Source organism: Aedes aegypti, chromosome 1 (assembly GCF_002204515.2).
Source record: "Aedes aegypti strain LVP_AGWG chromosome 1, AaegL5.0 Primary Assembly, whole genome shotgun sequence".
In the NCBI taxonomy this organism is placed as follows: domain Eukaryota; kingdom Metazoa; phylum Arthropoda; class Insecta; order Diptera; family Culicidae; genus Aedes; species Aedes aegypti.
In genome coordinates this window covers 158,134,256-158,159,601 of record NC_035107.1, presented here as the reverse complement: position 1 = coordinate 158,159,601, position 25,346 = coordinate 158,134,256, and the positions used below count along the sequence as shown (strand labels likewise).

General features: G+C 39.4%; 1 protein-coding gene across 2 annotated transcripts in view; it reads left to right on the top strand.

The window, feature by feature from the left end:
* Positions 1-5,213, top strand: part of LOC110678773 — a 74,277-nt gene extending 69,064 nt beyond the window's left edge. For both annotated transcript variants that reach the window (XM_021852112.1, XM_021852120.1), the window contains one exon: positions 3,343-5,213. In XM_021852112.1, the coding sequence (XP_021707804.1) occupies positions 3,343-5,034 (1,692 nt within the window). In that variant the 3' untranslated portion in view covers positions 5,035-5,213. The remainder of the gene's footprint in view (positions 1-3,342) is intronic.
* Positions 5,214-25,346: the final 20,133 nt, after the last annotated feature.

The following is a 25,346-nucleotide window of genomic DNA, read 5'->3' as shown; positions in this document are numbered from 1 at the left end:
ATTTTCATATTGTAACAAACAGTTGCGAGTTAAAAAAAATGAATATTTTTCTAATCAAGCATAGTGCATGTCAATATCAATTTTGTCTTATGATCAAATCCCATTCCCAACAAAGTAATAAGTGACCTCAGTTTTTTTTCCTAAAGCTAAGTATGCTGTTCCGCTCAAGAAAAGTAAAAATTTCTGTGGAAGAAATGGTCAAGAAATTTTCTACAGTGAGCTCCATTTGAAATGACATTTCTTTTCAACTGCGGACTGCGATCAAAGAAAAATGCTTTTCTTGACCATTTCTTGCAAGAAATTTTCCACGCATCGAGATAGGCGATTACTTTTCTGTTGAAGTGCACACTTCCCATAAGTGGGTCGCAAGGAATACGCGGTAAGATTTTTCACAAGAAATGCGGTGTCAAAGGTGGCATCCATTTATTACGTAACGCTAAAATTGTAAATTTTCGACCCCTCTCCCCTCTCCGTCACGCTTTTCGTATGGAAATTTTAAAAATTGTGTATGAGTCGTAACGCTTGAGCTTACCCCCTCCCCCCTTCGAGCGTTACGTAATTTGTGCCGCCAAAGATGGATTTTTCTTACTAGGGCGGCGGTGATTTATATAATCATTGCCAGGCGTCCATTGATTGTTTTGTGTTACCGCATTTGGAGGACGTTTAGTAAAGATTTGCATCTCAAATGCAAACAGCAATACTTTGTCTTGGCCGCATTCACCACCAACTTTCGCAGCCTCGCGTTTCAGGCGGGTATACAAGTCTGTCACCTTTTCAAATGTTCGACTGATAATGTCCATATCATCCGCGATGCAAACAAATTGACTGAATCTCGTAAAAATCATACCCCGGCTGTTAAGCCCAGTTCTTCGCAATATTGAACAACAGGTACAAAAGTCCATCACCATGTTCCCGGCGGGACCCAAACGAATGTTCGCCTGAAACCTTCACACAATTTTGCACACTTTCCATCGTTGCTTTTATCAGTCTCGTGAACTTCCCGGAAAGGCTGTTCTCGTCCATGATTTTCCATAGCTCCACGCGGTCGATAATATCGTATGCCGCCTTGAAATCGATGAAAAGGTTATGCGTTGGATCTGGTTGTCGATCGGCCGTCAACGAAGCAGGCTCGCACTCGTTTACTACAGGTGACAGACAACGGAAGATGATCTGGGATAATACTTTGTAGACCGCATTTTGAATGGTGATCGCTCGAAAGTTCTCACAATCTAACTTGTCGCCTTTCTTGTAGATGGGGTATATTACCCCTTCCTTCCGCTCCTTCGGTAGCTGTTCTGTTTTCTAGATTGTGCCTATCAGCCGGTGCAGACAAATCGACAGCCTCTCCGGGCCTCTCCATCTTTATGAATGGCATCCTTAAGGTGAAGATGCATCGAAGCCAAACCTCAAATTTTCAAGAGCACAAATACATCCGTTCAAGCTGAAAACTTAATCGATTGGTCACCACCAGCGTGTTCTCTGGTTCTCTGGTTCTCTAGATTTCCGCTCTTGAAAATTTGAGGTTAGGCTTCGATGCATATTCACCTTAAGGATGCCATTCATAAAGATGGAGAGGCCCGGAGAGGCTGTCCATTTGTCTGCACCGGCTGATAGGCACAATCTAGAAAACAGAACATGGCTGATGGCTGGTTGGTTTCCATCGTCGGCAGTACTGATGAAGGTATTTCCTCCGTTGTCCCGATCTTCATTGTCCAAGTGCTGCTTCCGCCTTCCACCAATTGGTGGCTCAATCTTCCTAGTTTTTTCTGTTTCTTGGTGGCCATTGAAATAACCCAGGAATGACCGCCGGGGGTGCCTTCCTTAGCCGAGTGGTTAGAGTCCGCGGCTACAAAGCAAAGCTATGCTGAAGGTGTCTGGGTTCGATTCCCGGTCGGTCCAGGATGTTTTCGTAGTGGAAATTTTCTTGATTTCCCTGGGCATAGAGTATCATCGTACCTGCCACACGTTATACGAAAACCAAGTCAAAGAACATGTCAAAATGTAGGGAAAAACTTCCTATACGAAATAAAAATGCCCAAACGGTTTGGACACACCAATACATTTTGGACCCTCAAAGTATATAGTTTGGACCTGGGAGGGAGGCATAGATACTACACACGAAATATAGAACAACTTTTGTTTGAACTGCAAGATAATTCCAGCTTGCCAACAACAATCAAGGCAGGCTTGGGGAAAATCGCTAGTTTTCTTTAATTGTGTACTTTCGATCTTTCCTGACAAACATGGAAAAAGGGCCACAGTTTTCTATGCACTAAATATTCATTTTCATTGGAAAAAGTAAAACGATGCGTTTTTCAATGCTTTATATTCAATCAGATTAAAAGGTGCTCACGTGACATTACTTGCATTGTGTGCATGAATTGATTTTCATTCGATTTTTGTCACTTTTGATGAAATGCGAAAATGTGTTTTAATCAGTTACGCGTTTTTTCCATGTTAGTCCAATGTTTGAGATCTGGGCTCACAGTGACAGTTCGTGACAGCGGAATTCCGGCTCACTATGACGTACAGAAATTTTGTATTGGTTTCTCCCTCCCAGGTTTGCACCCCCGGCATTTTTTAACGTTTGGCGACAAAGTCCATAACACTGGTTGTATAATATGCTTGCCCATAGTCTAATCAATCGATTGAAAATGGAAAGCCGAAGAAATTCTACGCTTTTAGTCCAGAAATTTGAAAAAAGTTTTTGTTCACCGATTTGAAAAATGTCTGACGGCTTCAATCTCTGTGTAACGTGTTGTAACGGTTGCATGGATGAACCGATTAAATTAAATTAATTTCAGATAAAATAAACACATTTTCTTAGTCCTATCTTTCCAAATGGCATGCGAATTGAGTTTGTCTTCCGATTTAAACTGGGAAATTTGCAGGAAAATGGTCTAGGAAGTTCAAAATATACTTATTCTGTCCAGTACTGTTTGTTCTTAAATCTATTAGGATGGTTATGTGTTAAAATAGTATTCATATATGTATAATTCCACTATTCAATTAGCTCCGTATTGTCTTGTATTAGCTTGTAAATGAACAATTAATTATAGTAAGCATTTACAAGTTTTAATTACTGTATGTAATTGATACTATTTAGAAATGATTTTCAGTGTTGAAACACACTATTAATGTACTTAAAATCATAGATCTCGACGTTTGAAAAGGATTTAAGGGCGTATCATAAAATTTTGTCTAACGATTTTTTTTTTCAAATCGGTCCAGAGATTCAGAACAATTAAAATAAACTGTTTTTGATAATAACTGTAAATAAAGCACTGTGTGGTTTAGCGTTATGGATACAAAATAAAGCCAACTTAATTTTTCTTTCCGCAGCAAATGCATGAGTTCACCACCATGTATCACTATTTCAAAGGGATCAGCGAAGCATCCCCAAATAAAGTAGTGATTGAGCCGAAATCGTCATCATCTACGCCAGCACACAACACAAAAGAAAGGTCGCCAATGGTGAAATCATCTCCGCATGCTGGAAGAGCCCCTCGTCATCAACACCACCAAAGTGAAGGCTATATGGAAATGAATGGCAGCGGCAGTGATATTGAATCTAGTCAGTGCGAAGGTTTCAATTCTGTTTCCAATTTGAATTATCTAAATGTGGAAGCTTCGGGTGGAAGTGGCCAAGACGAAGTGGACTTTGTAGCATTTGATCCACAAAAACAGGCAGAAAAGGATAAGGAAATTTTGAACAATCTCAACAGTAGTCACGATGAAAGTGTTGGAAGAGAGCATGAAATTCTGTTCAATGAACTTCGTATTACTGAACCGGAATATTTTGAGTCCAGTGACATTAACAAAAGTGACGCTTTTAGTCAAGAATGTTCTAATTTGTTAGAAAACTGTAACGTGTATTGCAACAACGACTTTGATTATTTGATTCAGCCATCCAACCTACCGGTGAAAACCTCAGAGTCTGAGAGTGATTATTTGGTACAGCCATCGAATATTCCAATTCACGAGTATAGCAACTTTGATTTTGGTAATGAATATCAAAATAATCCTAGTAATAAGCAGATAAATGTAAATCAAGAGGCTGGTAGAGAGACCTCACACCTAAGATTGAGTTTTAAAAAGAAAGACCAAGAAACCGATTACAAACCAAAGAACGCCACTTTGAAGAGGCAAGAAAGCAACACCTCCAAAAAATCTGTCGATGACGAACTGTTGGAAATAATAACAGATTTCAAGAACAATGTATTCACCATTCAGGAAGTAGAACAATTAGTTGATTCATGGAAATCACGAAACGATGTTCAAAAAAGCTTCAAAGACAAAGCTGAGCAGCTACAAAGAATGCGAGAGGAATACGAACGAATTCAACAACAAATGAAAGAAAAACTAAAGAGACCAACACCGTTTGAGAGAATGAAGAAAATGTTTTCGAAGAATAAGCATACACCATCGAAGAAAGTCAATCCCAGTGCAACCACACCGTCGGATGTGTGTGATGACATCAAATTTTCCATGCTAGCACCGTCGTCTCATTCCCATCGGCCAATCAGTTCGACCAGCCTTCAGAGCATATCCAGTGGGTCTTCCGGCCGAATGAGTACCCTAAGTGGTGCTAGTGTTGGCGATAGCGGAACACATTCCGACTCAGATGAACGTAAATTTGGTTTTGGAAACAAGGAGCACAATCGAGGAAGTTTGATGGAGAACTATATGATCCCTCCAGCTCCTAGACCAGTGATCACACCTGCAGGCACACCGACGCCAGTTGAAGAAAAAGAACGTCCTTGTTTCGGATCTGCGATGGCCAACGAGCATTATACCATATTTCCCTCCAACATACCGGTGTTCCAAGAACCGTACAATGATTACGTAAATACTCCGTGTTCTCCGACGTTGAATCCCATCGATGAAACCAAAGAATCAGAAACGCAAGTACAACACATCAAGATTCAGCGACACGAAATTATCTATTCGCAGTTGGAAAACGCGAGACCAACACTGAGTTCGTTTAGGGCGTCTACGGACGAGCAACAATCTTCTAATATCGAAGACGTATAACTATGATTTACGTTTTTAATCATATTCCTCTATATTAGTGTATTGTTTGAATTAATGTTGTATTACTCGTCTGTATATATACTCATTTAAGGACATGTGCTCGATACTCATACTCATTCTAAATATTACTTTTGGACAAGTGAAACTGGTAAAATACATTAAAATTATTTATTCCGTAATTTGTCGCAATTGATGTTGAAGAATCCAAAAACTTTTACACATTCCGTGTTTTTTACTACTCAGGTTGCACAGGTACAGTTAGTACAGGTAACTCAACACTAGAGGAGTAGCGTTTTGGATTAACTTGAGGGAGCCAGCATGCTGAGAGTTCATTCAAATATTACGTAACGCAAAATTTGCCAATTTCAGACCCCTACCTCCCCCATGTAACAGCTTTTGTATGGAAAATTTTAAATTTGTGTATGGACCGTAACACTACGTAAGACTCCCTCCCTCCCTTTGTAATATTTGAACGATCCCTGAACAGTTCGCGAAAAATTCAATTTTTAATAAATCTCGATTACTTTTTCAAATCGACGTAAGTAAGTTTCATACGGTTTTGAGAAAATTTATTAAGAAGAATCACAACCTTTCTTCTAAAACTGTTTAAAAATGAATCCCCTTTTTAACATTTTTTTACCGTGTACATAGCTTAAATTTTGCATGCAATCAGCTCGCGTTAAAACTCAAGGTAGTTCCTATCACTTCCCACAAAAATTGTATGACAAAATGATAAGCCGTTTCAATCAGTTACTTACGACGTTTTTGTACCAGTGTAAAATCGACTCAAGTAGTGTTTTGTTTTGATTCGTGGTTAAGTCATTTTGTCTCCCATACAACGGAGCGGCGAAAGTAGCGGTTAGGTTGCGAAAGTGGAGAATCTTACTTTTGTCGTTTTGTAAATCCGGAAATTAAACGTTCCAAAAGTGAAAAATCGAGTTGGTTTAGAGCGGAACATGTAGAATTTCGTCTGAAAAACACGTAGGATTAATAAAGTAAGTTTGTTAACATTTCTGACTTGAGTCTGTTTGAATAAGTCTTCGAGAAATCATGGGTATTTCCTCACGTTATGAGTATCATACTACTCTCTGAACACATAGGAAACTTAGTGACATCGTATGATGGTAAAATTTAGCTTTCATCTGAAAACAATGGCGGCAATTTTATTTTGGTCGCAACCCCGTTTGTCCACTATTAGCGCAATTACTCCTATATAGAGGTCCCCAAGCAAACTGCCACGAGCACCAACGCACAATCAATCTTACACAAGTCGATTTCCCCAGAATGAAAATGTATCGATGTTTGTTTGACGTTATTGAGCTTTCGGTCAACGGCAGGCCAACAAGGAAGTGGTTGTTTTGCAGCAACTCTGTTTATATTTGGATTCTCACAGCAAACAAAAGCAATGTTGTGACAGTTCTCACAGCAAACAAAGAAAATTTTGTCAACATTGCACTACTACGCAGGTAACTGGATTGGTCTATATGGTTAATGCAGTTAATGGAAACCTTTTTTTTAATTCCATTATTAGAATCATTTTAAACCCGAGATTCTGAACGCTCATGTTCTGTGACCGTTCGCAAATGATCCTTTGTTTGCTCTCGTGTTCGTGTTCAGTTCGTTGATCAAACACACGGCCACTAGATTGAACGTGAAGTCGTGTTCTGCAGATTTGAGTACATATTAAAAAATAAATACAATACAATACAATAAATCGGGTGGGAATTCATAGCTTTGCCTTATGAAACCAAAATTTGGAAACAAAAAACGTTTTCGCGGCAACCTGGAATCGAAGCAAGGACCTTGCGATCGATACGTACACCATACGTACATATACGCGCCTATCGACGCCTTGATGTGAGGTGATGCTAAAAAGATACAGAAAGCGTTCGTATTGCTATAATCGTTCCACCTTTCATAAGGCAAAATGTATGAATTTCGATAGTCTAGTTCACAGCGTGTAGGGTTTCGTTCTACTTCGTCGTAAGCGCTATTATTCGTCGTATCAAATATAAAATGTTCCACTACAGCGGAACTTACCTGCAACATAGATTCATTTTCCAAGTGTATTTTTGTGAAAGCTGTCATGGTTTGTGCACTTGTACACCAAAAATGCAATAAAATTACTTTATTTCATTTAATAACTCCAGTTCACATCAATGAATGTTTGCCCTTTACTGGCATATACCAGATTTGCTAGTATGTCCGAAACATAGTTTTGGGAACTTGAGATCAGAAGACACAGTGTGTTTGTTTGACAAATTGAGACATGAATTTGCGAAAAAATACGCGTTCTAGTGAGACTCGAACTCACGACTCCGTGTACGCTAGACCGGCGCTTTAACCGCTTAGCGCTTTCTGTAGCTTAGTTGGTTAAAGCGCCGGTCTAGCGTACACGGAGTCGTGAGTTCGAGTCTCACTAGAACGCGTATTTTTTCGCAAATTCATGTCTCAATTTGTCAAACAAACACACTGTGTCTTCTGATCTCAAGTTCCCAAAACTAAACTCCAGTTCAATTATCCACTTTGCACTTTTTCACCGAAATCGCATGGACGAACACGATTTGAGAGAAATGTTTAGCGATCGACTGAGCCACACCACTTTCCAACACAAGTTTCTTCCCGCCCCCGTGGGTGACTTACTTCGCCGGGCACTTATTTTCACTATGGAAAACCTTCGTAATTCTTCACTGAAGGATTTCATACCAATCACACGCCGTAAAACTTCAAAAAATCACCAAATTTTACGAAATTTCTTCAACCACCGCATATAATTGAGAAAGTAAACAAAATTCAATCCGTCGTACTAAGAAAAAAAAAAGCTTGTGCGCATCAATGTGTGCGCGATGCTCGACGTAAAAATACGGTTCCTTTGATTGTGTTGCTTACGTTGCACTGTGAGGAAATGCCATAATTGTACGGTCAAAAGCAATTGTGTTCATATGTTTGTGTCGAATTTTGACGACGAACAATGAATTTTAAAGGAAATTAGTATAATTCATCATGCTGAAGGAATGGAGGGAGATGCCCGTAGATCTTAATACTCTAATATCTCTAATAATACTCTAATATCTCTAATATCTTAATAATAGTTTAGAATTCAAATCCCTACAGACCACGCGGACCCCTTTCATAACCCATATCCATCCATCTAGAGTTTTCAATTTTCCCGGGATTTGACTTCCCGGGAAACGGGAAATAAAATTGTCATTTCCCGGGAATTCCCGGGATCCCGGGAAATCCTCAAAACCTGTAAATTAAGCTAATTTGATGCAGTTCTTTGATTTTTTTTACATTTAATGTATATTATGGGCCCTATTTTATAAGTCGAGTCGATCGAAATGACCCGACCAAAAAATTCGCTCGACACGGCTCTGTCACTCGAGTTTTTTGGCAGTTGTCATTCTATGTGACCGGATCACTATGGCAGTCGACGTGTGACATCTGAAATATGCATGCTTACTTTGATCGACAATGACTACAGATGAGTCACTTGAGATTGCTCGATTTTTTAAATAGACCCCTATATTTTAGAACAGTAAATAAGTACGACTATTTACTTTGTTTATCTATGTTTATCTATGTTTCTACAAAAAAACTATTGGCTTCGTTTTTTGATAGTTGAAGCCTTCATCAGGTCATGCTAGACAAATCATCTAAAATTCAAATAATACTTGCCAACATTTAGGAGTCTATTTTTGTAAATCGAACCATTTTATGTGACTCGTCTGCAGTAACTGTCGAACACAGTAGGCATGCATATTTCAGAAGTCACTCATCGACTACCATATTAATCCTGTCACATAGAGTGGACAGCTGTCGAATAATTCGAGAGACAGAGTCGTGTTGAGTGAAATTTTTTGGTCGACAGTGACTCCAGTCAAGTCGTTTTTGATCGACTCGACTTATAAAATAGACCCCTAATCAATCATTTCAAACACTATAATAAAAACCAACTAGAGCCTTTCGCTAAAAATTGTGACTGTTACATATGATAGAAACCGTAAGCGAGATGGATCAACGAGGTCCGAGCTCGTATAGAAAGCAACAAAAATATAGAAATCATAAAAAGTATATAAACCTACTCAAATCATAGAATAAATCCCTCGAAAGTTCCTTTATATTGTATTGCATATGAACTTTCTTGGAAAAACATATCGTCAAAAATATATGCATTTATTTATAACCATTTGATTACGAAAAAAAAACAATAAACATCAAAATATAATTAGTAATCTAGTGAGGACATTTGTTGGTATGATGTGAAAAGTAAATTGTGCGATAGTTTACTTGAATATATATGCTCAATTCTTCATTGAGACATAGCTTCCCGGGAAATACGGGAATCCCGGGCAATAGAAAATAATTTCCCGGGAAACGGGAATCCCGGGAAATCTCATTTCCCGGGAAATGTTCCCGGGATTGAAAACTCTACATCCATCTCATGTTCCTCATGTTGAATTCTAAACTTGTAACCAACTCAGTTATTGGGTGGCTCGGTAGCTTAGTTGGTAAAGCGCTCGTCTAGCATAAAAGATTCCTGGGTTCAAATCCCATTATTTTTGAATTTTTTTTATGAAAATATATAAAATATTTTTTCAGTGTATATTTTTTTCTTATAGTCCAAGAGGTTCACTACAACTTCTTCATAGAACATTTTTCTCTAAAATCAACAGTTTCGGAGTTAGAATTTTTCAAATAAGTTGCATGCAAAAATTTATAGGCCATTTTCAAAAGTTACACTTGAGTCAAAAAGATCAATTTTTCTATGGAAAACACTTATTCTACCATACCAAAAACATGTGCAAAATTTAATCGAAATCGAAGACTATCGAGCACGATTTTTACTATTTTCGACGCATTCTGGATGGAATTTGTCTCTAGTAAAACATTTTATTGTAGCGTTGATATGTTGTGTTTTAACCACTCAATATATCACAGTGAGCCGTAAGTGGTGAGACGAATCTGGAAACCTAACGATACGACGGATTGAGAATACGGCAAGATGCATTTTCTTTGAATCCTTTGAAAAAGAGATCAAGATTTATCAAAATCTTATTGTACAATGCTAAAGCCGTTTTGAGAAATAATTGTTTGGCATCGGTTTGTATCAGCATCATTCACTGCAATACTGGGAAAATTGTAGTTCTCACTGAGAAAAGAAACAAGCAAAAAATTGTAATGAAGTTTGCTTCATGTTGTATCCCTATTTAATTAATTTTCAAGGAATCTGGACTTGAAACAAGTAGTTTATCATAGTATAATTACATTATTAATGAAGAGAATATCCATACCGCAGACAGACGTTCAAGTTAGACTCAGCCACTTGTGTAAAAACATGGCCGCCACAAATCGCCAAGTGGCAATAAGCTAACAGATGGCGTTAGTGGCGTATGCGTCCCGCCACCACCCCGATCACATTTCGTTGACAGCATGACACACAACCGCTCCCACAGCCGACGTGCTCAACGCTAAAAACTATGCACCTCTTTTTTGCGCTGGGTGGGTGATGTTCCCTTTTGCATCTTATTTCTCATGTAAAAGTTAACTAAATCCTTTGAAATTTTTACCACAAGTTGGCATTCAATTTATTCACAGATTCATGCTAGAATAATACCCTTGAATGATCGTTACTCATGTAAAAGAAATTGGCGTGAAAGTATCACAATTGTGTGAATTATTTTTAAAGTGATTGTTTTGATATTTTTGTTCAGTGGGTGGTGAACTGGGTGGTAAGCGAGAAGATGAAGCCACGTGCCTTTACGAACTGTCACTGTACTGCAGCAATTTGCTCCCTAGGTGGCACCACGGTAGAATTTACACAGGAATTTTGAATAAATTTGTTGCTGCTTAAACGTCTGTCTGCGTCCATACCATAAAACTGGATAAAACTAAGTTTGAAATAAATTTCACGTAAGGTTAGGCTTACCAGATGAAAATTTTGGAAAGGAGGACATTTCGTGTAACTGGCTGTGAAAAAGAAGGACATTTTTTAGGGTATAGGGGATTATTGCATTAGGGGTTATGATGTTAGGTGTGCAAGAGTTCGAAGTAAAATAATAGAATCATATCTAAAATACTTAAAAAAATATTTTAAAACTATTGTTATCAATCAAAATATAAATAAAAAGCCGAAAATATATTAATTAAATTTATGAAAAACAGCTATTTGAACAATATTTTGACAACAAAAATGTTTAAATACCTATTTTTTTACAGCTTGAAACAAAAATGTTGAATTAATTGAACACACATAGACGGATTTCAAATATTATATTTGCTTACTTTGGAAAAGGAGGACATTTTCAGCCCAAGGGAGGGATTGGATTTTCAAACATTTTTAAAATTTGAATTGCCCTACTCCTCATACGGTCTCAATCTGTTGAACAGAATTCCAGACATGATTTTGTACGCCAGGATGGTATTCAGGGGTGCACGCAGTGTTGGCAGAGTGCGCCACAAGCTTAAATATGGCGATGGCACAAATCACCCAACTGGTGGGGAACGTGCCTTTGGAGCCGGCCTTCTGATACCTGATATTTAGTCAATCAGCATGAAACATTTTGTGTTTAATAGATCTTATTCATTTACTCGTCCGAATTTATTCACAACATAAGAAAAACAGTTAATTTTCCTTATAATTTTAACTTCCATACGCCTAATTTGGCCACTCTCATAAGAAATCAATGTGATTGGCCAATTTAGCAACCGAAGTTAAATCTCTGGCCGAAACTGGTTCTGGTGGCCTATATTGACCAAAAAGATTTTCAAAGCGAAATAATGGTTTTACCTCAGTTTCAATATTTTACATATGTTATATAGATTGAAAGCTTGCCTTTGACATATTTGTTGTATAACTACGGCTTCTTATATAATTTTTATTGATATAGGCTGGCCAAAATCGGTGCTTTTAGCTTATCTATTTCATCATTTTTCGACAACATCCGGTTTTCGACGATCTCTATGTGTGGTAAAATCGAGAATCTCTAGAATTTTTAGGTGAGCTTTTAATTACTCTCTTAGTTGATTGACTCTTTATTATGGGGAAATTACGCCCGAGGCTGGTTTATCCCTGAAATCTCATATACGTCACCATTACATACAGACACCGACACGGTAATGCTTCCAGTGGATGATTTGCCCTTTGAAGGAAGCATCACACTAGACAACGGACTAGCATGCAACGCCCAGTGGCACAGTCGAAATACGTTCCTGACGAAAAGTTTTTCGGCCTGAAGCGGGAATCGAACCCACACTCCTTGACTCGATGCGGCTATATGCTTCGTAACACTAACCACACGGCCACGAAGTCCACAAATTATACTTAAGTACAGTGACCCCACGCAGTTGAATCACCCACAATTTATGAATCAGCTGACTTCAAAAGACAAAATTATTATCAAACTTGTCACAAAACATCACAGAATTATTTTTACTGATAAGAAACTATGTGTAAAATAATTCTGTGATGTTTTGTGACACGTTTGTTAATAATTTTGTCTTTTGAAATCAGCTGATTCATAAATTGTTGGTGATTCAACTGCGTGGGGTCACTGTACTTCATTCAATTTGCTGATTTTATAATTCGTTACAACAAAACACACAATCAAAGGTACTGCACCAACTCCATTGATATAGGTTGGAGTAATATCAAACCTTATGTTTCGGTACGTTCCATTGAACCAGCAAGAATGTGTAGCTGATATGCTTTTCTCCAGTTGATGATGGTCTACCAGTGTATTATCCTGGTCTGCAGCACCATATGCGTCGCTAGATAAAAAAGCATGCTCACGGGCGTGGAATAGTTGCACACGTGTTGTGCGGCATCACGCAAAGTAGGATAGAACTCAGAACGGCAGCCAAATTAACAAATATTTAAAGAAGGGGGGAACTCTCTGTTTTATCGAAAAGTGGCCAATAAAATAATGAGCAAAAGCAATATTTGGAACATTTTCGATCGGAAAAATAAAAATGAGCTTTGTATTATTCCTAAAGCAATAATACATTGAAAATTTGCACTGGGAAAATTTAAAATATTCCTAGCAAAAAATGATAAGTAGCTCTAAATAACCACAATGGAAAACAAAACTAAGCATTAAAAAATCAAAAAGTTGTCAATAAAAGCTCTTGGACATAATTGCTTTTTATAAAATTATATTGATAAGCAAGTGATGACTTTCCTTTTACTATTGCACGAAATTATTTTTCCCAATCCAGAACATATGGGTCGACGAGATAGTATGAAACTATTTCGTTTAATGCAGTGGCGAAATTCAGACGTGCCTTACCCGAAGGTGCTTCCCTCGTTTACTTCACCTTATTATGCTGGAAGAGCAGCTGAAAAAAAACTGAAAACGCTTGGATAGTTCGCATGAGAAGCGTCGCGTTTGGGTCACGCGTTGTTGCATTCACAATGTTTTACTCTTTTTCGGTTGCTTTCTGTTCATATTATAATTCAGAATGTTGCAGATTGAAACAGTTACAGGGAATGATAAAAACTAGAGATCCCCAAAATAATTAAAACAGTGGTTGGGTTCGTTTCGTTTGAAAAAAAAAAAAATAAATAAAAAAAAATATGCGCCTCAGGGACATACTATTAACCTCTGTGGCAAGCAAAAATATCAATGTTTGAGGGCAATGCTGGTTTATGATTTTTTCAGTACCGTAAAACGGGGTAACTTTGATAGTTTTTTCGAAGAAAACTTCAATATTTATGCATTCTGTTTCAAAGAATTACAATTCATATTTTTAAAACAAGTACTGACATCCTAGCTATCGATTGCACTTGATAGATTGCCAACATATTTATTCTGAATGGATATATTATTTTTCATATAATCTAAAGTCGGTTTTCTGTTTTGGGGTAACTTTGATAATGGAGTATAAATCGAACAAACTTGAATGACTTACGTAACATTTGTAGGGCGTTGCATACCTCTAGGCGTTTAACTCTATATGGAAATTTCTGACTTTGATTACAAAAATGGTCCCAATTTGTAAAAATGGTTTTCGCTAAGAGATTTGAGACCGAATTCATGTTCTACTATAACTAGGCTGTCATGGATAAGTGACGAACTCATTATGACTTTATCAAAAAGTGATCGTAGACCAGATTGTTTGTAAGCGTCGCAAAAATGCTAAAATCATGTAAATTTTTAATATTTGCATAAAAATCCTCAAATGCACTTGATTCCAACGAAAATAGCTTTGGCATGAAGTGTCATACTAATACTCTTTACTTTTGCATTTGTTTTTCTTAACTGATTGACAGAAACTTCGTTATTTTGTTTAATATGTCTCGCACTATCAAAGTTACCCGCATTATCAAAGTTACCCCGTTTTACGGTATATGTTTTCACTAGGTCATTATTTTTTAAATTTTTATTTACTACTATTATGATGATAATTTTTATCATAATTTTGTTATTTGAAGTCCTAGAACTTCACAACTTGTCGTATTTTTCCACGTTCCAAAACTTTGCCGAAGACATGAAAGCTCTAGTACGCGAAATAAAAAATAATTGTATCGCTGCGCCACCTATACGGTGAAATTTCCAACTAACTTTTATCATCAAATTAATGAACAAATAAATCCAAGATAAGTCTCCGAAGACACCAACCCGAAAAAATGCACTCCTAAAGCGTAATCTTGAGATGCAAACCCAAATGCACTCCCAGTGCGCAATGTTGGCCAAACTTAGTTATGAAACTAATATTAGTTGAGGCGTACTACTGTTAGAAAAGAATTTAAATTCAATAACACATTGAAAAGAAACAATTTGCAATTATCCTAGTGTTCGCATATGCGAGAAGCGACACCTATGAGTCAGCGCAGATCATCGATATCCAGCGGTCATTCCCTCGTTCAACGATTACCGATTCGACGACAGAGAGACAGCTTGCGTTTTTTGACGTTTTCTGATTTCCGCTTGTTCCTTCTTCCGTCAACTGACAAGTATAAAAGGGACCTCCATAGCGTATGTAATTCTCTTTTTCTGTGTCATCGATCGAACCGACAGGTGGAGTCCAAATCAGTTTCGGCGAGTGGATTGTAACTCCTAAATTTGGACATCTAGTGCTCAAGTTATTGAATTATTATTTGAATTAGTGTGAATTACCCAATTATGAACTGTAAATAGTAGAATTAAGTAATAAAGTTGAATTAGAGTAGTGCGAGTAGATAACAATAAATTAGTGAATTAGTTAACCTAAACGGAAATTTCTTAATTGTGTGAGAAGAACTTACCTGAAGAACTTACCTGTGTGGGAAGGTGAAAAAGCCGTTAAATTTCGTGTCACAACCACTGAGCATTCGACATTGGTCCTTCGAACCGGATAGCGTGAACTCCGCTAGTCCGCCAGCCCGGAATCTACGCCGAACCCGCCAGATATTCGCCGCCACGTGCTGAAGAGGTTAGCCGTCTGGAACAATCTGCAATACAAGGCATCCGAATTGCCTTGAGAAGGTAATTATCTTTCCAACACCTCCTATCCCTACTCGTTTGAGCTGCGCGGTCTTCCGCCTTCCAGATCCTTTCATTTCCTGGTCATCTTCGTCATCTCCCCACGATGTCAACGGAGCGACGCATCAAAGGCCATAAGACGCGCCTAAAGAGCTTGTTGACTTCATTCAATCTCATCAAGTCATTCGTGGAAGAATACCAGGAAGACCGGGATGCTCACCAAGTCTCGGTTCGTCTGGAGCACCTAGTAGCCCTCTGGAAGGACGTGAACACCACTCAAGTCGAACTCGAAACGCTGGACGAAGAGAGCCTGGATCAATATCTGAAGGTCCGCACAGACTTTGAGTCCAGCTTTTTCCACGTAAAGGGTTTCCTACTTTCCGTTAATAAATCTGCTGTCCCAGACTCACCGTCTGCTTCTCGAACTACCGCACAAGTCCCTCCAACATCGTCAGTACGACTACCCGACGTTAAGCTGCCCGTATTCTCCGGCCATCTTGATGGATGGCTAAACTTCCATGATTTGTTCGTCTCGCTCGTCCACTCGTCGCATGAACTTTCGAGCATCCAAAAATTCTTTTATTTGCGGTCTTCCCTTTCCGGAGATGCCCTCAAGCTGATCCAAACCATTGCTATCAGTGCCAACAATTACCAGGTGGCGTGGAACTTACTGGTAGATCACTACCAAAACCCTGCTATTTTGAAGCAGTCTTACGTAGACTCGCTTTTCGAGTTCCCTTCGCTTAAAAGGGAACTCTCTAGTTGAAAAATTCGAAGCGAATGTCCGAGTCCTTAAACAGCTAGGAGAGAAGACCGAGTTCTGGGGCATACTCCTGATCAAAATGCTGAGCAGCAGGCTTGACCCGACAACCAGACGTGATTGGGAGGAGTATGCAACATCGAAGGACAACGTTAGCTTCAACGACCTAACAACGTTCATCCAGCGCAGAGTCAACGTTCTGCAAACAATCAACAAGTCAACCGAAGTTTTGTCCCAAGGTGCCCCAAAGAAGTCAGTTTCTCGTTCAATCGCCAGCCATGGGGCCAGTCAGCCCAACTATCGCAAGTGTCTCGTCTGCTCCGACCATCATCCCTTGTACCAGTGCGTTGTCTTTTCAAAAATGACCCTTGAAGACAAAGAGAAGGATGTTCGACGTCACCAATTATGCCGCAACTGTCTCCGGAAAGGTCATCAAGCTCGTGAATGCCCCTCGTCAAGCACCTGTCGTAAATGCAGAAGTCGCCACCATACTCAACTCTGTCCCGGGGAAACCCATCCAGCTTCTGCGAACTCCAGAACTGTGGAATCTGCCCCACCGAAACCTACTTCTGCCCCAATCGTAGAAGATCCACCAAGAAACTCCGCTTCTGCCATCTCCGAACCCGTAAGCTGCGCTTCTTCCGGCCAGAAACGGAAAAGTGTTCTACTGGCCACAGCCGTGGTCACACTGATCGATGACAATGGAACCGAACACTTTGCTAGGGCGCTCCTAGACTCCGGCAGCGAATGCTGCTTCATGGTTGAATCGTTAGCTCAACAAATAAAGGCTAAACGCACCATGATTCAGGTTCCGATCACTGGTATCGGACAGTCCTCAACCTACGCTCGTCACAAGCTGCAATCCACCATCCGCTCTCGAGTCAGCGGATATTCTACGGCCGTTGAATTCTTGGTGCTTCCAAAAGTCACTGTTAACCTACCATCAACATCGATAGACGTCTCATCCTGGGAAATTCCGGACGGAATCCAGCTTGCTGATCCGTCATTTTACGATACAAGACCTGTCCAACTTGTATTGGGAGCAGAAATCTTTTTCGACCTCTTCAAGGTTTCTGGTCGAATTCAACTCGGAGAGTCTCTGCCAAACCTAGTCAATTCCGTTCTAGGTTGGGTCGTATCTGGGGTTACGTCGAACTGTCAATCGAGAACATCCGTCACTGCTAACGTAGCCACAACCGCTGATCTCCATCGTCTAATGGAGAACTTCTGGTCCATCGAAGAAGGCAACGACAAAAATCACTACTCCGTCGAAGAAGCTGCTTGTGAAGCTCACTTCCGTCGCACGGTTTCTCGCTCGCCAGAAGGCCGCTACATTGTACGACTTCCCTTGAAACAAGATGCTCTAATGAACCTCGGTGACAATCGCCGTTCTGCGCTTCGCCGTTTCCACCTCGTTGAAAATCGCCTGTCACGCAACCCAGAGCTAGGTACCCAATATCGAGAATTCATGCGAGAATATGAAGAATTGGGGCACATGCAGCAAGTACATAACTACGAAAATCCCCCGTCTCGTTGCTATCATCTGCCGCATCACGCAGTCATCCGTGAAGACAGCACGACCACCAAAGTGCGTGTGGTCTTCGACGCATCCTGTCGTACTCCCGAAGGATCATCCCTAAACGACGCCCTAATGGTCGGACCGATTGTTCAAGAAGACCTTCGGTCCATAATCATGCGATCCAGAACTCACCCCATAATGCTGATCGCCGATATCAAGCAAATGTTCCGTCAGATCCGAGTTGACGAACAAGATGCACCATTGCAGCGAATCGTTTGGCGACCATCGTCGGACGCGCCAATGAGTACCTACGAATTAAAAACCGTCACCTATGGAACAGCAAGTGCACCTTTTCTGGCTACAAGGGTACTACGCCAACTCTCCGAAGACGAGCAAGACCGATTCCCGGAAGCCGCTGAAGTACTACGAATGGACTTCTACGTGGACGATTTGTTCTCTGGAGGAAACACCGTAGAGGAAACCATCGCACTCCGAAGGCAACTGGATTCCTTACTCTCTGCTGGGGGTTTCGAACTACGAAAGTGGGCTTCTAACGTCGATGCTGTCTTAGAAGACGTACCCTTGGACAATAAAGCTCTCAAAACTTCAGTGGACTTAGATCGAGATCAATGCATCAAAAGTCTTGGTCTTCACTGGGAACCAGCAACCGATCATCTTCGCTACAAAATTGGCCTACCACCGATCAACGACACCCCACTAACAAAACGCATTGCTCTCTCCCAAATTGCTCGCCTATTTGACCCACTTGGTCTAGTAGGACCCGTCATAACATCGGCCAAACTATTTATGCAAGCCCTGTGGACACTAAAATCCAACGAAGGGCACACATGGGGTTGGGATCAAGAGCTTCCTTCATCCTACAAGGAACGTTGGCTAGCCTACACCTCTGAGCTACCACTTTTGAACGATTTACGTATCGAACGTTGCATCCTCTGTTCAAATCCTATTTCAATCCAACTCCACTTTTTCTCCGATGCATCGGAAAATGCATATGGGGCCTGTTGCTATATAAGGTCATGCAATAGCGTTGGGGAAACTAAAACTGCTCTGCTGACTGCAAAGTCAAAAATCGCCCCCCTGAAGCAACAAAGCATCCCACGACTCGAGCTCTGTGGAGCTCTACTCGCAGCTGAACTGTATGAAAAGGTAGCAGCTTCCCTGAAAATCACTACCGAAACTTATTTCTGGGTAGACTCAACCATAGTCATTTGCTGGCTCAGCTCTACACCATCAGCATGGACCACCTTCGTGGCAAACCGCGTTTCCAAAATACAATTGTCTACCCAAAATTGCCTTTGGAACCATGTTTCGGGACATCAAAACCCAGCTGACCATATTTCCCGAGGACTGCCTGCAGAAAATCTCCTCAACAACGATCTCTGGTGGAAGGGTCCACCATGGTTGTCACTTGACAAGGAATTTTGGCCTCTCCAGCAACCTATGAACGACTCCGAGTACAACAGCATCCCAGAAGCACGAAAACCACCCACAACAGCAATAACGGCTACCGCAGAACCATCATTCATTGATTTGTTTGTCAGCAAATACTCCAGCTACAACAAAATGTTGCGAATTACTGCCTACTGTCGCCGTTTCATTCTACACTGTCAGCGCAATTCACGGCCAAGCACAACAATCATTACCAGCGAAGAAATGACAGGAGCAGAAACGACACTAATCCGCCTAGTTCAACAACAAACATTCGCCGCTGAATGGAAACAGCTGCATCAATCTATGCCAGTCTCGTCTAAATCACGCATTCGTTGGTTTCATCCTTTCCTTTCATCCGATCAACTGATTCGCATTGGTGGAAGGCTAAAGCAAACACAACAACCCTTCGAGACTAAGCACCAAATTCTTCTGCCATCCACCCACTCAATCTCCACACTCCTCATTCGCTCTCTACATGAAACCCATTTACATGCCGCACCTCAATTGCTGCTCAACATTCTTCGTCTGAAGTATTGGATTACCGGAGCCAGAAGTTTGGCTAGAAAGATCACCCAACACTGTGTAGTCTGCGTAAGAGCCCGACCCAAACTCGTCCAGCAGTTTATGGCCGAACTCCCAGTCGAAAGAGTAACAGCGACTCGTCCATTCACAATAACTGGGATCGATTATTGGGGTCCCATTTCCCTCAAACCAATCCATCGTCGAGCAGCACCCGGTAAGGCTTATGTAGCAGTTTTCGTTTGCTTCACAACGAAAGCTGTACATCTCGAGTTGGTTGGAGACCTGAGCACTGCCAAATTCATTCAGGCTCTACGACGTTTCGTCGCTCGCCGAGGGTTGTGCGCGGAAATTTTCAGCGACAATGGCAGAAACTTCATTGGTGCTGCAAACGAACTTCGACAAATGATCCAAAGTAATCAGCATCAGCAAGCAATCATCGAAGAATGTGCGTCAAATGGCATACGTTGGCGCTTTAATCCTCCTAAGGCCTCTCATTTTGGAGGACTATGGGAAGCCGCAATCCAATCTGCCCAAAAACACTTTGTTCGAGCTCTGGGGACTCAAACATTGTGCATAGAAGATATGCAGACACTTCTCACCCAGATCGAATGTTGCCTGAACTCCAGGCCGATCGTTCCGCTAAGTGACGACCCTTCCGACTTCGAGCCTCTCAGTCCAGGACACTTCTTGACAGGTTCGTCCTTGAAGGCTGTTCCTGACGTAAATGTCACCACTAGTCCAATGAATCGACTGAGCAATTATCAGCAAATCCAGAAGCTACTTCAACATATTTGGCAGAGGTGGCACACCGAGTACTTATGTACGCTTCAGTCTCGAACCAAATGGATCAACCATCCCGTAAATATCCAACGGGGCCAGCTCGTCGTATTGAAGGAGGAGAACGCACCACCGCTGCATTGGCCTACAGCACGGGTAGTGGATTTGCATCCAGGAACCGATGGCATCACTCGTGTCGTCACAATAAAAACATCAACAGGAGAATACAAGCGACCGGTTTCGAAAATCTGCATTCTTCCAGTTGCAGCATCCGATGAAAACAACCAGTAAGCCGGTCCACAGAATATCATCAGCCTTGGCATCTCTTCAATGTTTCCAGCAAAGAACACCTAAAAATAAAGAAATACAAGGTCCTTTTAACCAAAAGGACAAGGTAAGAACCTGTCCTATTAGTTATGCCGCCCTTGAACTCGCTACCGGGTCTTATGTTTTGATTCCAGTTTTCGCAATTCATTCGTCGAGTAATATCAATTGACGTTTTCACCATAACATCGAGATAATCAACCATCGAGCAGAGAATAACATCATCACGTTGAACATCGACGCAACTGTCAGAATCCGATCCTCGAAGGGGCCAGGATGTTCGCATATGCGAGAAGCGACACCTATGAGTCAGCGCAGATCATCGATATCCAGCGGTCATTCCCTCGTTCAACGATTACCGATTCGACGACAGAGAGACAGCTTGCGTTTTTTGACGTTTTCTGATTTCCGCTTGTTCCTTCTTCCGTCAACTGACAAGTATAAAAGGGACCTCCATAGCGTATGTAATTCTCTTTTTCTGTGTCATCGATCGAACCGACAGGTGGAGTCCAAATCAGTTTCGGCGAGTGGATTGTAACTCCTAAATTTGGACATCTAGTGCTCAAGTTATTGAATTATTATTTGAATTAGTGTGAATTACCCAATTATGAACTGTAAATAGTAGAATTAAGTAATAAAGTTGAATTAGAGTAGTGCGAGTAGATAACAATAAATTAGTGAATTAGTTAACCTAAACGGAAATTTCTTAATTGTGTGAGAAGAACTTACCTGAAGAACTTACCTGTGTGGGAAGGTGAAAAAGCCGTTAAATTTCGTGTCACAACCACTGAGCATTCGACACCTAGTATTTAATTGTTTGGTCAATTACAAAATAGAATTATTAAATTATTAAAAAAATCGAGCTCAATTCAGAACAAATGTTATAAATGTCATGGTGGTTGGTATGCTATTCAAGTAAGAGTCTTTTACAAAAAATATTATAGAAATCGATTGAGATGTGGTAAAGTTATGACCATTTGTCGTTTTCAGACGTGAAATTGGTAATTTTCGGTCGAACTTTCATCGCATGGAACAAAACAAGGGCGTTGGTAGGCCTATCATAAAGATGCTTTTAGATGTGTCAATTTTTGCATAAATACTTGTAAACCTACTTTGGCCCATAGTGGGACAAAAGTTCGAGTCATATATTAAAATATGCTTGATCATGCGAGAAACGTCTTGTTTGTACGTCAAAATTCACTGAGTGGTTTTCATTTGTTTCAAATTTTTTAGCTTTTCTGAAAATATTGATTACTTCACTAAGGTCGAACTTTTGCCCCGCTTTACTCTAATGATAATTTTAATTTAGAATCATGCAATTTAGAATATTTTGTTTACAATCGAAAAACATCGAGTGAATACGAACATATTTTAGAAATACGGTAAACAATTCAAAAATACAACACAGCTAAAAATATGTTGTGAATTTCAATTCATTTTCATGCACATATTTGGAGCTTCAAAATAAACTGAAATGTCAACGACAAATCGCTTATTTTTCAATCGAATGCACTTTAAATTTACACGATCATGTAAAATTCAGGCATCTTTAGTTGAAAATTAAACGTGATGCTGTAATAATAGCTGAATTTGATTTACTTTTACTACACTCTTGTGTTTACGCTACATTGAAATTTAAATATTTTTATCTGTGTAATTTATAACATAAAAATAACTGAATGAAAGAGAACAAATACAACAAGTTATAAAGAGGAGAGTTTTAATGTAATAAAAACTATTGACTCTCAAAAATTTGTTTCCAAAATTTGAAGGTCCTTATAAAGTTTCCAAAATTTTGCCAAACGATCGATACCCTGTAATTGATATTGAAGGGTTTCAGATTTCAAGTGTTCCTTTACCCACGGTATGTTACCCACAAAATTTGAGGAAATGGATTGATGATGATAGCTCAAATGGTGATTGTCTCGATGAGGACATCTAGAATGTCAGGATGGCCGAGTTGTAGTAGGCTGTGGTGAATGTTTCCATAATTAAGTAGGCTTTGACAAGACAAAATGACAAAACGACAACCGTTATGAAGTGAACCATTGGCAAGATAACATCGCCTTTCAATTAACTACAGTAACAAAAAGAAAAATCTCAAAACCACCAAAATAAATCTCTCTGAATTTTTTAAATCTGTTTCATCTAGTATTGTTTTATGTTGCCTGGAAAATAAAGCGTGCAATTTTTTGCACTTTTGAAATTAAAGTTAAACAATTGCACTGTTTTTCAAGTTCTTTTTTGTTATTTCTTAATTTCTATGCGTCACATTATTTAGTTTTCTCTACTAGAGTTTGTGTTTGTTATGTATTTAACATAAAATAAAAAATCTGATATGATTGTTAAGGAAAATGCCAAACTCGGTGAAGAAAAAACGGATTTTCACTAATTTGGTCTTATTTGGTAATAACCAGTGCTGTTAAATATCAAAATTTTGGAAAATTTAAAATGCTTATGTTTATGTTTTGCCAGCCGATAGCAATTCGGAAAAGGTCACCGGGAAAAACATTTTCCGATGACTTTTTCCACGGGGAAGGAAGATATTTGCAATATTCAATTGTCAAGGTCACGTGATATTCGTGATATTTAACAGCACTGGTAATAACTCAAAAACAGTAGGGTGTGGAATGTTGACGTTTCCGAGAGAATTGCTTTGTAAATCAAAATAAACAAATTTGCTCAACATGCCAAGTCTCCAGAACGTCACAGTTAAAAAATATATATTGTGGTACCTATGCGGACTATTTTCGAATTATCCGTTTATGTCAGCAGATGGTCCTCGTTGTCCCGTCATATTGCGTCCCTGTCAAGAGAAACGGTTTATTCTGGAAGTGGCATTCTGAGAGAAGTAGCATTATCCAGTATAAAGCTAGGTATGCTGTTCAGCTCAAGAAAATTGAAAATTTCTACGGAAAGAAATGGTGTCAAGCGCCATTTGAATTGACATTTCTTTTCAACTGCGTACTGCGATCAAAGAAAAATGCTTTTCTTGACAGAAATTTCCCACGCATCGAGATAGGGTGATCACAGTATTTTGGACAACCCGTTACGCGTATATAATTTGGCCATTAACGGCAAAATCAAATGGAAGTGGTTAAATTATAAACGCGTAACGCACTGTCCAAAATACATAAAACACCCTAGGATTTCACTTTTCTGTTGAAGTGCATACTTCCCATGGTTTGCTGGTGACAAGAAAAGTAATCGCCTAACTCAATGCGTGGAAAATGTCTTTCAATAAATGGTCAATAAATTCACATTTCGCAGTACGCTGTTGAAAATAAATGTCATTTCTTATGGGGCTTTCTGTAGAAAGTGCTAATATTTTTTGAACATTTTTCTTGAATTTTTCTCAGAATTGTTCCAGAGTTCTATCAATACTTTTTTTCGAAGACTCTTACATACTATTATCATTTTAAATTCCTCCAGGAATATTTACAGAGCATATTTTCAAGGTTCTGCAAGGAAATTCTCATACATTTGTTCAGTGAATCATTCTAAAATAACATATAAATGTTGCAACAAATTTCCTCAACTCTATCATTTTTTTCAAGAATGACTTGAAAAATTATTGCAAGAATACATCCAGACATTTCTCGAGTAATTCTTTTAGGCCTTCTCCGTCGAATTGTAAAATTAATTTTTCCACGTGTTTTTCAGCATGATCAAATGTACCTTACTTGTGCACATCCAACCTCCTGAAAAAATCAGATATCCAACTTTGACAAAGCATATCTTGTTTTCGAAGCGATTTCAAAAATTCTTTCATCAATGGAACCAGGCATCATGCAAGATCAACGCCCATTTTTATTGGTTCTTAATAAATGCGTCTACCCTAAGTTATTTAGCAATAGACACCTTCTAGCATTTTGGAAACTACATTTAACATTGAAACGTAATTCAAAGCGATGACATAAGCCTGATTCGCTGCTGACAAGTAATTTCTTGGCCTATCTTGATGCATGGGAAATTCCTGCAAGGAAGCGCTTTTTTCTGATCGCAGTACGCAGTTGAAAAGAACTGACAGTTCAAACGGGAGTCGCTGTAGAACATTTCTGCAAGAAATCGGCGAGAAATTTCTTTAGCGATTCCTGTTCAGCAGCAAATCAGGCTATATAGTTTTTTCGACATAAAAGTTTTTGTGGAAGTGCAATTAAATCGTTTTCGCAGAAATAGAATTTTTTGATTACACTCAAAATTTATGTTACTGAAAAACAATAATAAATACTGTTTATTTGAAACTGTTTGCTTATAAAACAAAATTCAAAACGATGACATGTGAATTTATTGACAATAATTTGACTGAAGTAGTCCAGTGAACATTTTTAGGTAAAGCTAGGTATGCTGTTCAGCTCAAGAAAAGTAGAAATTTCTGCGCAAAAAATGGTCAAGAAATTTTCTACAGTGAGCTCCATTTGAATTGACATTTCTTTTCAACTGCGTACTGCGATCAAAGAAAAATGCTTTTCTTGAGCATTTCTTGGAAGAAATT